At 38.4% G+C, this 11,998-nt stretch overlaps 3 protein-coding genes across 3 annotated transcripts; all 3 read right to left on the bottom strand.

The window, feature by feature from the left end:
* Window positions 1-851: 851 nt before the first annotated feature.
* On the bottom strand, window positions 852-2,364 carry LOC140975866 (DNA repair RAD52-like protein 1, mitochondrial). Its single transcript, XM_073439794.1, has 4 exons — window positions 2,068-2,364; window positions 1,963-2,000; window positions 1,786-1,880; window positions 852-1,362 (listed from the first exon to the last, which is right to left on the bottom strand). The coding sequence occupies exons 1-4, from the start codon at window positions 2,301-2,303 to the stop codon at window positions 1,216-1,218; spliced, it is 516 nt and encodes a 171-aa protein (XP_073295895.1). The 5' UTR covers window positions 2,304-2,364; the 3' UTR covers window positions 852-1,215.
* A 422-nt stretch (window positions 2,365-2,786) lies between these two features.
* LOC140975916 (GDSL esterase/lipase At1g71250) lies at window positions 2,787-4,310 on the bottom strand. The gene is made up of 3 exons (XM_073439845.1): window positions 3,898-4,310; window positions 3,679-3,806; window positions 2,787-3,596 (listed from the first exon to the last, which is right to left on the bottom strand). The coding sequence occupies exons 1-3, from the start codon at window positions 4,202-4,204 to the stop codon at window positions 2,868-2,870; spliced, it is 1,164 nt and encodes a 387-aa protein (XP_073295946.1). The 5' UTR covers window positions 4,205-4,310; the 3' UTR covers window positions 2,787-2,867.
* A 5,833-nt stretch (window positions 4,311-10,143) lies between these two features.
* On the bottom strand, window positions 10,144-11,773 carry LOC140975048 (chlorophyll a-b binding protein CP26, chloroplastic). Its single transcript, XM_073438534.1, has 6 exons — window positions 11,516-11,773; window positions 11,346-11,430; window positions 11,208-11,258; window positions 10,989-11,109; window positions 10,665-10,799; window positions 10,144-10,585 (listed from the first exon to the last, which is right to left on the bottom strand). Exons 1-6 carry the CDS (start codon window positions 11,721-11,723, stop codon window positions 10,325-10,327), a joined length of 861 nt encoding a protein of 286 aa, XP_073294635.1. The 5' UTR covers window positions 11,724-11,773; the 3' UTR covers window positions 10,144-10,324.
* Window positions 11,774-11,998: the final 225 nt, after the last annotated feature.

The raw sequence follows: 11,998 nt of genomic DNA, 5'->3' as shown, positions 1-11,998 counted from the left end.
CTGTCTAATTTGAAAACATGTTTATGTTATTCTTGTTTGATTCTTTTTGATCGTAACGATTATTTGATGAATTGGCTGTTTAAGTAAAAAGAAAATATATAAAATCAAATCAAATTAGTTCAAAGCGCAAGTCCATTAATCAAAATCCCCCAAGTGCAAAAAAAAGGGTGAATTTTCCCATCTCTTTTTTCTACACTTCACTTCCCACCATGTCAACTCAGATTTCATTGCAGTTAAATTCAACACTTTCTGATCTAACCACCAGTTCCCACTATATCTATCCCCCTTTCACGGGTCAAAACGGCATTCTAAGCATTCATGTTAACAACTTTATCTTTTTTCTTCAATTAAATCCCAAAAGAAACATACACGCATAATTAGATACAGAGACGGATTCCAGCACTCTGAAAATTTTAATTTCTCAAATCTGATGCATGATCGCAATTTCATTAACAATGCGTAGAAGAGAGAACAAGCAGAAGATCTCTAATTCTTCGTTCATGCCTCTGTATCATTAAAAAACTATTCAAGTTACTTGAACAGATCTACTTTTAGAGTGGCTTGATTCTAAAATTTGAAAAACAGCTGGAACATAAATTCATTAAAAGGGTATTCTCTAAGCATGAGTTGAGTTTTCTAACCAAATAGGCCCAAAGCTTTCTCAAATTTCATGCGCACAAATTCAACAATGCAGCTATCACACACACACACACACACTTCAAAAAGTATAAATTATCCCATCTGGTGTCGTTTACTCTTTTGACATGACTTGAATACACATGTAAAACAGCTTATACAAAATCCAGGGAAAAAAAACAAGGAAAAAAATATAGGTAACAGACACATGTATGCTTCCAGAACATCACTTAACAAAATCAAAATTGCAATAATTTCTAAGAGTAAACCTGTTGCCTTTGTTTTGTGATCTTTGTTCTATATTGAAGGGATATTGAAAATTTACACTAGATATTTGATCCCTTCATTTAAAACTGAATCAGTAATGTTAAATAAGATTTTGACACGTTATTGTTTTAAGAATCAGGGATAACAACTACGTGTTCTTTCGACTTCTAATACAAAAATTGAATGTAAAAGATAAAATTACACAATTTGAAATGTGCTCATTTTGGCCTTTCTTTGCCTGTCTGGTGATGTCAACAAAAAGGAATTTATGCATGGCACAGTAGCAAAACTAACAGCATTGTCCATTATAGTCTACTCCATATCCTCGTGATAAAGGTGAAGGCCAAGACCGAATCGAGCGCAAGCTCGTCGAAATGCCATTGCTTCCGCCTTCTGCACTGCATCTCCGTAGCCGCCTTCCTCGCTAACTAACGCAGTTCCTGTTGATTCCCTATACATCTAGAGCAAATACGAGTATAAAAATTATGGTCCACCGTTTGATTTTTATTGCCTTGAAATTTTATTTGAGCCAAAACATTTTGTTAATTCATTGGACTGAGAAAGGAGAATTCATGAATTCATCAGCATGCTAACACAACACAATCAGATACCGAATTTAAAGATGCAAGATCTTTTTTTTTTAATAAATAAATAAACTTTCATGCACATACAAGCTGTACAGCAAAAAGATGATCTTATACCAATGTAATTGGTCCAAGGCCGAGCTAAAAGAATCGAAGGCCACAAGGCACATAAGAGTTAAAGAAGGAAAAAAGGAACGCGGATATCCCAACACAATATTCGAGCTATCAATAATCAAAATGGAGCGAGTAAAAGAGAAAAGAAAGAAAGATAATTAGCAGCAGGCAACGGTTAATGTACCTCTGCATCAGTCCCATAAAGTGTAACGCGATAGACAACAGATACGGAATTTCCATGGGGTGAATAAGTGATGCTGCGGACCTCACCAGACCATTCTACACAATTGAAACCTCATTTCTTAAGTGCCAATCCAACCAGCAACAGTAACTCGATAATTTGAATAGGAGAGACTCATACCTGGAGCATGTAAGTTCATAATCCGATTCACGATATGCCTACAAAGAACACAAAATTAGTTAACAGCCCACGAGTTTTAATAAACTATGAAATCTTAATCTTTACCAAGGGATGTATTTGATGGAGAAGCCATCGGGTTGGGTTCGACGACTGAGGAGGGATTCGGGCACTTTCTTGTTGAGCTGTTTAAGAACTTGTGAAAGAGGCCTGCCTATTCCCGAGGTCTCAACGACGTCGTCTTCTCCTTCTTCAATTGTTTCTTTACGTGGTTTAGCAGATGAGAAAGCGCGGAAGCAGTAGTTGCGGGTCTTCAAGCTTGAAAACCCTCTTCGCACCGCCATTTTCCCCAAACACCCACGAGAACGAACGATCAGAATTAACACAAATAAATAAAATTGTTTGGTTTGAGACTTTAATTCAGCCAATACATCAATAAATTTATCCTTTCTACTCGGAAATTTTGGTAAAATTAGGCGTAAAATAAAATTTTAATTCGTCCATGCTAAGATATTATACTTCAAGCATGATAATTATTTTCCATTTCCCAATCCAACAATCTTTGCTGTTGAGCCCTATAATTTTTTAGACAAATTAATAATGTGGTTTGATTTGCAAAGGTTAGATTGAGATTTACTTAATGCGAAAATCGATTAAAAGTTCCCACATTTTTTTAAAAAAAGAAAAAAGGAAATCTTGTATTATTTTTGCTCTTCCTAGATAGTTCCTGCTACATATATTATATAATACAATGTATGTTATGTAAAAAAACATAAGGAATAAAATAAATTAAAATAAAAGTTGTNATTAATAAATGTTTATCACCGTCAGTTAATAATCTTTTCTTATTAATTGTTTAAATATTACAAATAAGGTATTAGTTAATGTAATATAGCAAGAGGATTGCATTAATTATTAATCATAGCCAATTGTTGAACGTTGATAGGATATGCGTCGGACGGAGGCCCCGCATAAGCCCTGTGAGCAAGTATAGCATCCACAGCTTGTGTTGGATGGAAGGCATCCCAAAACACATACTCATTCCTGTTGGCACATGGGGTGGACCAAGGCATGCACGTTATCTGTCCTTGGTTCCTCCCTATTCCGCAGCATCCTCTGTCCACCACCCTGAACCCGTATCTCTCTGGATTGTTCAGTACGTCCCCTATCGCACCGTATGTGTTCCCGTACACGAAGATGGCCCCGGGGTGGGTTCCATTGTTCATGGTCTTCACCAGGGATAGCAACCCCTCGTTGAACGCACCCAGCATTTGGTTCACGTAGTCCACGCACCTTCCTGCCGGGGCCTGCCCCGTGGATAGCTGGCTCGGTATGCAACCCAGCGGGCCTAGGCCTGCCACCACTATTTTGCGAAGTCCCAAACTGTACAGTGTGGCGAGTTGTCGAGCATAATGAGCGAGGAGAAGATTCGCGAACTGGGAGGGATTATAATTGAAGCTAGAGGGATACATGGCCGGCAGCAAATAGTTGTTGATGTAATCGTTACTCCCGAACACCAGCACTGCTATGGCTTTTGCTAGATATCGGCTAAGGTTCTCTCCGGTCATCATGGTCCTCAACTGACTCAACGTTGTCTCAAAGTTAATCACTTGTTGGCTCAATGAGTACCTGTCTCCCTGCATGCCCATATATATTTATATTGCAATTATATATATACACTAGTGACGTTGAAATAATTAATTTATAACTACTACATACGAAGTGTTGGCCAGTTTCGTCTAGGATGCCACCAGCTGCAGAAGCATAATTGACTCCTCCCAAAATTTTAGCTCCAGAAGTGGTGGGATCTGCAAATGGTGGAGGAGCTGCAATACCCAACCACCCACCTATATATGTATGTGATGGGAGCTAGTGATTAAAATGAATAAAGAAAGAAATTGACTTTTTGTTCAAAACAAATATATATAGATCGACTACCAAGGTAATCAACAAAAGTGTTTCCATTTGAGAATCTTCCGGTGGATCCGAGGTTGGAATCGATTCCATAGGGATAGTAGTTTGATTTGGCCATAGAATTGAGGAAATTGTTATTTCCATTATCCACCAAAGAGTCCCCAAATACGAACAATGTTGTCACCTGTGCAGCATTTGATCCTATTTCATGATCTACTGCACCTTTACTGTTACTATTAATATTAGTGGATGAAAACACATTCACCACCAAACCCATCATCACTACATGATGAACTAGTACTGTTATGCTGCAGCAATGACCCCTTCTCATTGCCCCAAATAATAATTATGAATGAGATGGGAATTAAGTTATTTCGACCTAGTCTTATTTTAATTGAGAAAAGAAAATAATATATTCTTTGAAATATGAAAGGTCATGCTTTGAATGCAATATATATATGTAGAAATTTTATACACATGGAATGAGCTGCTGTTGCTATTTTTATATATATATATAAAATGTGTGTGTCATGATCTCCTCACTTCCTAGGCACCTTTTCCTAATTTTAGAGCAACTAATTCCTAATTTTAGAGCAACTAATTCCATATATAGCACCCTTTTCAATTTGGATGCATCCTCTTCAATTGCATTCTTGCAATGTACGAATAGTGTGAATCAAAAATCATTTGATCACACTATTTTTCCAAAAAACAATTGGTTAGATCAAACAATACCATCTAGACTTTCCCAATTCACAATAACCATATTGTGCATGTCCATTTCTGTTTCTTATTGTTGTGAATCTGGTTTTCCCCTGCCGAAATACAACGAAAGTTTTAAATTTTTAAATGTTGACATTCAAAATTATTGTATGAGTACTCGTATGGTTTTAATAAAGATTCATAGGGCGTTTGAAAATTTTACCTTTAGTGAAATATTTACTTGGCTCCAACTATTACGGGATTAGCGGAAATAGCTTTTGATGTATTCCTTACGAACTTTCTTCGAGGCTCATTTCTTCAATCCTTCTATCAAGTCCACGACTAGATCAATTGTTCATCTTCTAAATTGCACTAGAAATTCAGGATGATTTTACGTTGAGATGGAAGAACGGGTTGACGACTCAGATCTTCAATTGATATGAAGTGGCCGAAAATAAGGAGAGTGGAAGGAGGTGTTTTCGAAAATCCCTTCGCTTGGAGGCTAGGGTTTTGAAATTATGAGTGGAATTCTCCTTAACCCTAAACACAATACACATATATATAAGCTTAGGGCACATTAATTAAATTAAATATTTAATGAGCTTAATCAATTAATTATTCTAGTCCAACTAGTTTAATTAATTAATTAATCTTTTAAAGTCCAATTAAGAACCTTAATAATATGTATGTTGGTCTTTTACTCCTACAAACTCATTATACATACACCTATTACATTTAATTTAAATCCTTTATAAATTCAACATTTGAATTTAATATTTAAATTATAAATTCAACTCCTTGAATTTATCTCTTCCAAAATTTAAGAGTCATAAATTCAACTCCTTGAATTTATTTCTCAATGTTTTATATAAATTCAAGTTTTTGAATTTATTATCTCAACAGAGACTAAATAATCCAGTACTTGTGTGATCTTTAATGGTTCAGGGATACAGATATCCGTATGTTCACAACTCTTTGTGATTCAGGACATATTTCTTCATTCAGGCTTACCCTAATTTGCATTATTCTATGTATCAACAATTGATAATGAGAATGTCAGAAATCATATATCTGATTAAACCCATCGAATCATGGTAAGAGCGTCTAGTAGCATCGTCCCATGATTCCCTAGGTATCACCGATAGTGCCTTCAAGAATCAGTCGGTTATGATTAATATACAGTATAGTCCCTTCATCTCATATATCCTGATCGAATCTGCAACCATTAGTTCATCGAGGGTTGCATAAGAATTCGATAACTATGTGACACATATTTGATAATAGATAGTGGAATCGCAAGTACAATTGGAGAAGTCCTTCCCTAATGTACATCTCATACTCTGGCAAGATAATTCCATGCACTATTATTTCATCAGATCACATAAGACATCAACACCCATATGTGAGCAGTGAATTCCTGACTACAATGCACTGGTTCCTACATGTGTCGCAACTGTACCCAATCTCGCCACCTGATGACCCTCCTCGAGTCGGTAAACGAATCAAAGCATAGCCCTAGCATATAGAGCCTCGGTGTTGTCCCGGGTCGTAAAGACTAATGGTGTACAATCTTAACCACAGACTTATCCTCTCGATGAATTATAACCACTTGGAAAGTCCTAGGGAGGGCAGTTCGGTACAATCATCATATGACTACCAATCTGCGTGTTTGGACATCTCTATGCTCTTACCAAGAAACGCGGTATACAACATCACAAATGCTAGTATCGAGCTCAAGCGACCTTTATCCATGTTTTAGGTGTCTGAATTGACTAGGAACGAATTTAGATTATACAGTGTTTACAAATGAGTTTCAACATTGAAGTACGATTCGTTTGTATTAAAGTATAATCAAGGTCTTTATCTATGTTGATCACATGTGTATACAGATAATTCAATCATCTGAAGTTTGTCAAAATGGTGGGAAATGAGCTACAGTTGTCCATTGTTTAGTTGATGTCGAACAAAATGACAATCATTTTCGATGTGCTTCGTTCTTTCGTGGAATATAGGATTTGACGCGATATGTGTAGTTGCAAGGTTGTCACAAAATATGACCGATGGCTGGGGAGAATCTAATGATACATCTTTGAGTAAGGCTCGTAACCAAATGAGTTCACTTGCAATAGATGCTAGAGCGTGATACTCGGCTTCGGCAGAAGAGCGAGAGACCGTGACTTGGCGCTTTGCTTTCCATGAGATGAAGGAGTAACCTAAGAATACACAAATCCAGAAGTTGATTTACGGGAATCCACACAAGAACCCCAATGAGCATCGGAAAAGGTCTTATGTTTTAAGGGAGATGCTGCAGAGAAATAGAGGCCTTGACCCGCAATACTTTTGAGGTATCTCAAGAGATGGTGAATAGCCTATAGATGAGGAGATCAAGGCCGAGATACGAATTTTCTTAGCTTATGTACTTCATAGGTAATGTCTAGACATGACAATGTGAGATATAGAACTCGAACAACTAGGCGGCAGTATTGTGTGACATCGGGCAGAGGGTCGCCATCACAGGAGTTGAGAGATGTCTTAAGATCCATGGGAACATGTACCAGTTTGCTACCCAAATAACCAGCGTCTTCGAGTAATTGGAGAGTATATTGGCGTTGAGATATAACTATACCCCGTGAGGACTGAGCGATTTCCAATCCCAGAAACTATTTCAAGTCCCAATGTCCTTGAGTTCGAACTGATAGTGAAGAAACACCTTCAGAGAAGTGAGAATATCTAGACAAGGACCTGCAAGAATGATATCATAAACATATACTAAAAATACTACAAAGAAAGCCCCGGAACCCTTGGTGAATAGAGAGTAATCAGATTGGGATTGCATAAAGCCAAATTCAAGGAGGGCTTGAGAAAACTTAGCATACCATTGACGTGAGGCTTGCTTAAGTCCATAAATGGATTTATGGAGACAACAAACGAGTTTGAACATGTTCTGGTCATGCTCCCCTGGTCGATGTGATCCGGAGAGAAGGTCCATATAGACTTCTTCGAAGAGATCACTATTAAAAAAGGCATTATTGACATCTAGTTGAACTAATTTCCAATTCGGAGCGACAACGAGCAACATTTTGACAATAAAAGTTTTGCCATCGGGAAAAAAAATGTCCATAAAATTGATTCCTTCTTGTTGCTTGTAACCCTTTGCGAGCAAGCGAGCTTCGTAGAGCTCCACAGGCCCATCTACGCTCATTTTCACTTTATAAACCCATTTGGAACCAATGGAATGCTTACCAACCCAACCAGTAGAGGGACAACCAACCAAGTGTTATTCAACTCCATGGCCTGCAATTCAAGGTGCATGGCCTCTCGCCATTCTGGATATTTGACTCCTTGATGATAGAATTGTGGTTCAAATGAGATGGGATATTTAAAGAGACAGATTTATAAAGAGCAACTAAAGAATCATAGGACAAAACTTGGTAGATCGGATATCGAATATGATGGGAATCATCTTGTTGGAGTTGGATAAAAGATTACAACGATAATCACGAAGGTAGGATGCCTAACGATGGGAGCAAGATGATCTGCGAGGTGCTGTAATATCATATCGACAATTAGGAGATGGTGGAGTGGAGTTGGGAATGGATGTTTTAGGATATGTAGGAATAAATGATTTTGGTACGACGAGATCCGAAAAATGATCAGGCATGGAATCCAGTGAATGGATAGAGTGAAAAGGAAATATATGTTCATGAAACATAACATCCCTTGACGAGAATATTTTATTGGTCTCAATATCAAAAATCTTGTATCCTTTTGTTCCATGCAAGTAACCAAGAAATACACATGGTGGAGCACGAGGGTGGAACTTTGAGCGGTTGTGAAAAGTCGATGCAAAAACTAGGCATACAAATACTTCGACATTCGAGTATTCGACAGGTTAAGAGTAGAGAAGTTCATAAGGTGCTTTGTGACCAAGTTGAGGAGAAGGAGAGCGATTAATAATGTAACATACAGTGAGTAAGCATTCAGTCCAGAAATGAAGGGGAACTCGTGACTGAAAGTAAAGGGCACGAGCCACATTTAACAAATGTCGGTGCTTCCTTTCAACTACAGCATTTTGTTGAGGTCTATCGACACTTGAGAACTTATGTAGGACGCTTTTTTCTTATTTCAGGAGTATTTGATACTCTAGTTAAGTCTGGTAGATACGTTTTAGTGATGATTTTCACTTGATGTATAGGCTTGGATTAGACCTGGTGGTTCTGGTTTTTCCTATGGATTATGATTGCAGTGATAGAGGTACGAAAGTACTATCCGAGATATCATGATCGAGTATACATTCTTATATGTGTTGCATGATTATTTGCTGCATTGATATATGTCATATGATGCATGCTATTATGTCACGCTTTATGATGCATGTTGCATTTCATGTTGAGCCGTATCTCCTTCGAGATAGCCTTTATTGTTGAACTGTATCTCTTTCGAGATAAGCTATATCTTCTGGGGCCGCTTAGCCCTGTCTTGTGGACGCATGGACACCGGGAGTACACAATGGCCGATGAGTCGGGAGGGCTTCGGTGATCCGGGACATTTCAGGTCCACGTCTGATCTTGTAGTGGATGTAGTGACCCCGAGGAGTACCACGCGACACTATCCACTTGGCGCCTCTAGACTGAGCATGTTGAAATCTTTTGTGATTCCTATTTCTTGACAACCCTGGTATCATATCATAGCATGTGCATGCCATATAAGTTTGTATACTGATGCTTTTGTATTAGGCGTTCTTATCGCTCACGTCCTCAGTTTTGTTTATTTTGGACACCCCATTCTCACGGGACAGGCCTCAGGTTGGATGTCTCGGGAGGAGGAGGAGGACGTTGAGTAGTCGTTTGATTTAGTTTATTAGTACTGTTTTGATTCGATATGGTTGTACCGTATATTTTGGTTTGAGTTATTCTGGACTTCGATTGGGTTGTATAACTATTGTTTATTAATCGTTTTCGCAGTTATCTTTGATTATTATTATTTAGGTTAACTGCATGCTTAGTTATTGATTAGTAAGTGATTTTGAAACGGGTCACTACATAAAGTTTCGAGTTCATGAGCTAGGGGTTATCTTTTTCGAGTGACAACAATCGATCCTTACGGTATTGCTTCGCATCGATTTCTTTTGAGTTTAACTCCCCGAACTTTTTGAGCTGAAAGTTTAAGTCTAAAGTGAGTTTTTTATTGGTAAGTTTGAGCTACAAACATCGTGTTTTATTGCTTTCGTGATTTGATTTGAAAATCCAAGTCTGAGGGGTTCAAAAAGCACGCATGGCATACTATCGACTTTTCTATATGGAGCAAATTTGGACGTAAGAAGCAGTCACCATCTCTTGTATAGTTGTATTCAATGCATAAATTAGCTTCGAGATTGCTGCCCATCGCTTTGCGTTTTGGTAGTATATATGCTTGATCTAAGTTCAGTCAGGGTGTTAGGATGTTCCCGAGCTTATGGCCGGCATAAAGTTAACGCACACATATATTTTAGAAAACGCACTCATTGTTTTATAAATATATAACATACTATCGTAGACTTTTTTGTTCTCCCAAAAAATTTACGATAAATGAAAAATATGACCAATATCATATTAAATCCATACTTATCAATTATATAAGTCACACTATATTCTTCAGAATTTTAAGAACCTGAATCATGATGGAAAACAACAGTTTGAGTTGTCTTAAGACAATCATATTTGATTAACTGTCGTAATCTCAACAATTTGAATCCATGGGAGACAAAGAATTACAGGGTAGGAGCTCGTTCAGCTGATCCCGCAATTACTGTGAGTAAGTTGTTGCCAAAGGGATCACTCAAGTGTGCCGCAAGGTTTTCGACAGGTCCCTTCCCAGTCACATATGCCTGGATGAAGAAGCCAAGCATGGAGAACATGGCTAGTCTACCGTTTTTGATCTCCTTCACCTTCAAAATTGCTGCCTGGTCCGGGTCATTTGCAAGCCCCAATGGGTCAAAAGGACCACCAGGATGAAGCTTGTCTTCTAGATTCTGCACAAATTTTGGACTAATTGTTATTCTTGTTGATCACCATATGAGAGAATCCAAATATTAACACGCATGGACATACCAATCCATTGATGATTCTGTAATATTCGGCACCACCAACAAGCGCAACCTCAGCAATCACAGCCAGAACAAGGTTAATGGGGATGTTTTTTCCGAAGTAATACAACGTGTTCCCATCAAGTAGCAGAGCACCGGTCTACAGAAATGAGGATGCAAAGGTTGAAAGATGAGAAACATCAAAATGCAGTTAAGATCGACAAATTACATTTCCTGAACTGTTAAAAAATTTCTGATTCCAGGAAGCTTCACAACAACACAGAAAATCAAGTTTATATATCAAAGGTAAGATGGACAAAGAAAACAAGAAAGTAGATAGCCATAATACCTTGAACCAAACAGCTTCTGGTCCGCAGTAAGCTCCGTATTTGTTAAAGGCCTCAGGGATTACAAAGCCAGCAGCGCCAAGCATGGCCCATCTTGCGTGAATAAGTTCGTACGCTTGATATCTGAATATGAAAATGCCAAATATTTCAATCCTCTTGTGACTCAAATGAAATTGATCATAAAGCGAGCATCAGTTGAAATTCCGAGAAATATCCCTTACTTGGCAAAGTCGGCCGGTTTCTTGCTGAGGCCAAAGGGATCATACCCATAGCTGCATATTCAGAGAAGCATAACGTATGTAAATAGATCTGCAAGGCAAATTCAGCTAACTGCAAATATAGAGTACACAAGTACTTACTCTCCGGGGACTTCGCCTGTCAGGTATTCGGGGACTTCTGATCTGTCCAAGAGCCCCTCAGGCAAGAAGATTCTCCTGTCAGGCCCTGAAATTGGAAAAAAATAATCTAGAGACAAATAGACTACACTAAAGCTGAACGAAATCAATGACTTGGGCATGCAATTACTCACCGTACCACTTGGCCAGTTCATCGTCAGCTGCAGGGGGGGGCGCCTTAGCCTTGGCAGCGGCTTTCTTCTTGGAGAAAAGTGCTACGGTTTTGAATGTGGCGTGGTAGGAAGGAGCTGGAGCAGATCTAAAGGTGAAATTAAGGGGATTGCCTAGAATCTCGGACTTTCCAAGGGACGCAACCGCGGACGATGCAGCAAGAGAAGCCATTTGATGTTGTTGGAACTTGGAAACAATATGAAGATGGTGGCAACTAAAAAGCTAGCACTGGTGGACGTGGATGTGACACATAGGACACCATTTCTTGTAATCTGATTGTAATCTGACGAGGCCTTTTGATAGGCTGGGATTTGGATCATGCATAGGTCTACTCTCACTCCCTCTGATATGGATAACATTACCTATCCCCGAATATTTTTTAGTAGTAAAAATGGAACATTCTATTTTCTTTTTACGGATCCATCATGGTAATTAATTATGTGATT

This window comes from Primulina huaijiensis, chromosome 4 (genome assembly GCF_012295235.1).
Source record: "Primulina huaijiensis isolate GDHJ02 chromosome 4, ASM1229523v2, whole genome shotgun sequence".
In the NCBI taxonomy this organism is placed as follows: domain Eukaryota; kingdom Viridiplantae; phylum Streptophyta; class Magnoliopsida; order Lamiales; family Gesneriaceae; genus Primulina; species Primulina huaijiensis.
Note: the sequence above shows the minus strand (reverse complement) of the source record. Positions and strands in the feature narration are given on the sequence as shown.

Excerpts from the sequence above, each read along its gene's own strand:
- LOC140975866 (XM_073439794.1), bottom strand. The coding sequence starts at position 2,303 with ATGGCGGTGCGAAGAGGGTTTTCAAGCTTGAAGACCCGCAACTACTGC. Across the intron at positions 2,001-2,067 it reads TCCATCAAATACATCCCTTG|GCATATCGTGAATCGGATTA; the intron begins GTAAAGATTAAG and ends TGTTCTTTGTAG. Across the intron at positions 1,363-1,785 it reads TTTATGGGACTGATGCAGAG|ATGTATAGGGAATCAACAGG; the intron begins GTACATTAACCG and ends TATTTGCTCTAG.
- LOC140975916 (XM_073439845.1), bottom strand. The coding sequence starts at position 4,204 with ATGAGAAGGGGTCATTGCTGCAGCATAACAGTACTAGTTCATCATGTA. Across the intron at positions 3,807-3,897 it reads CACTTTTGTTGATTACCTTG|GTGGGTGGTTGGGTATTGCA; the intron begins GTAGTCGATCTA and ends ATACATATATAG. Across the intron at positions 3,597-3,678 it reads ACGAAACTGGCCAACACTTC|GGAGACAGGTACTCATTGAG; the intron begins GTATGTAGTAGT and ends ATGGGCATGCAG.
- LOC140975048 (XM_073438534.1), bottom strand. The coding sequence starts at position 11,723 with ATGGCTTCTCTTGCTGCATCGTCCGCGGTTGCGTCCCTTGGAAAGTCC. Across the intron at positions 11,259-11,345 it reads ACAGGCGAAGTCCCCGGAGA|CTATGGGTATGATCCCTTTG; the intron begins GTAAGTACTTGT and ends CTGAATATGCAG. Across the intron at positions 10,800-10,988 it reads CAGAAGCTGTTTGGTTCAAG|ACCGGTGCTCTGCTACTTGA; the intron begins GTATTATGGCTA and ends TCATTTCTGTAG.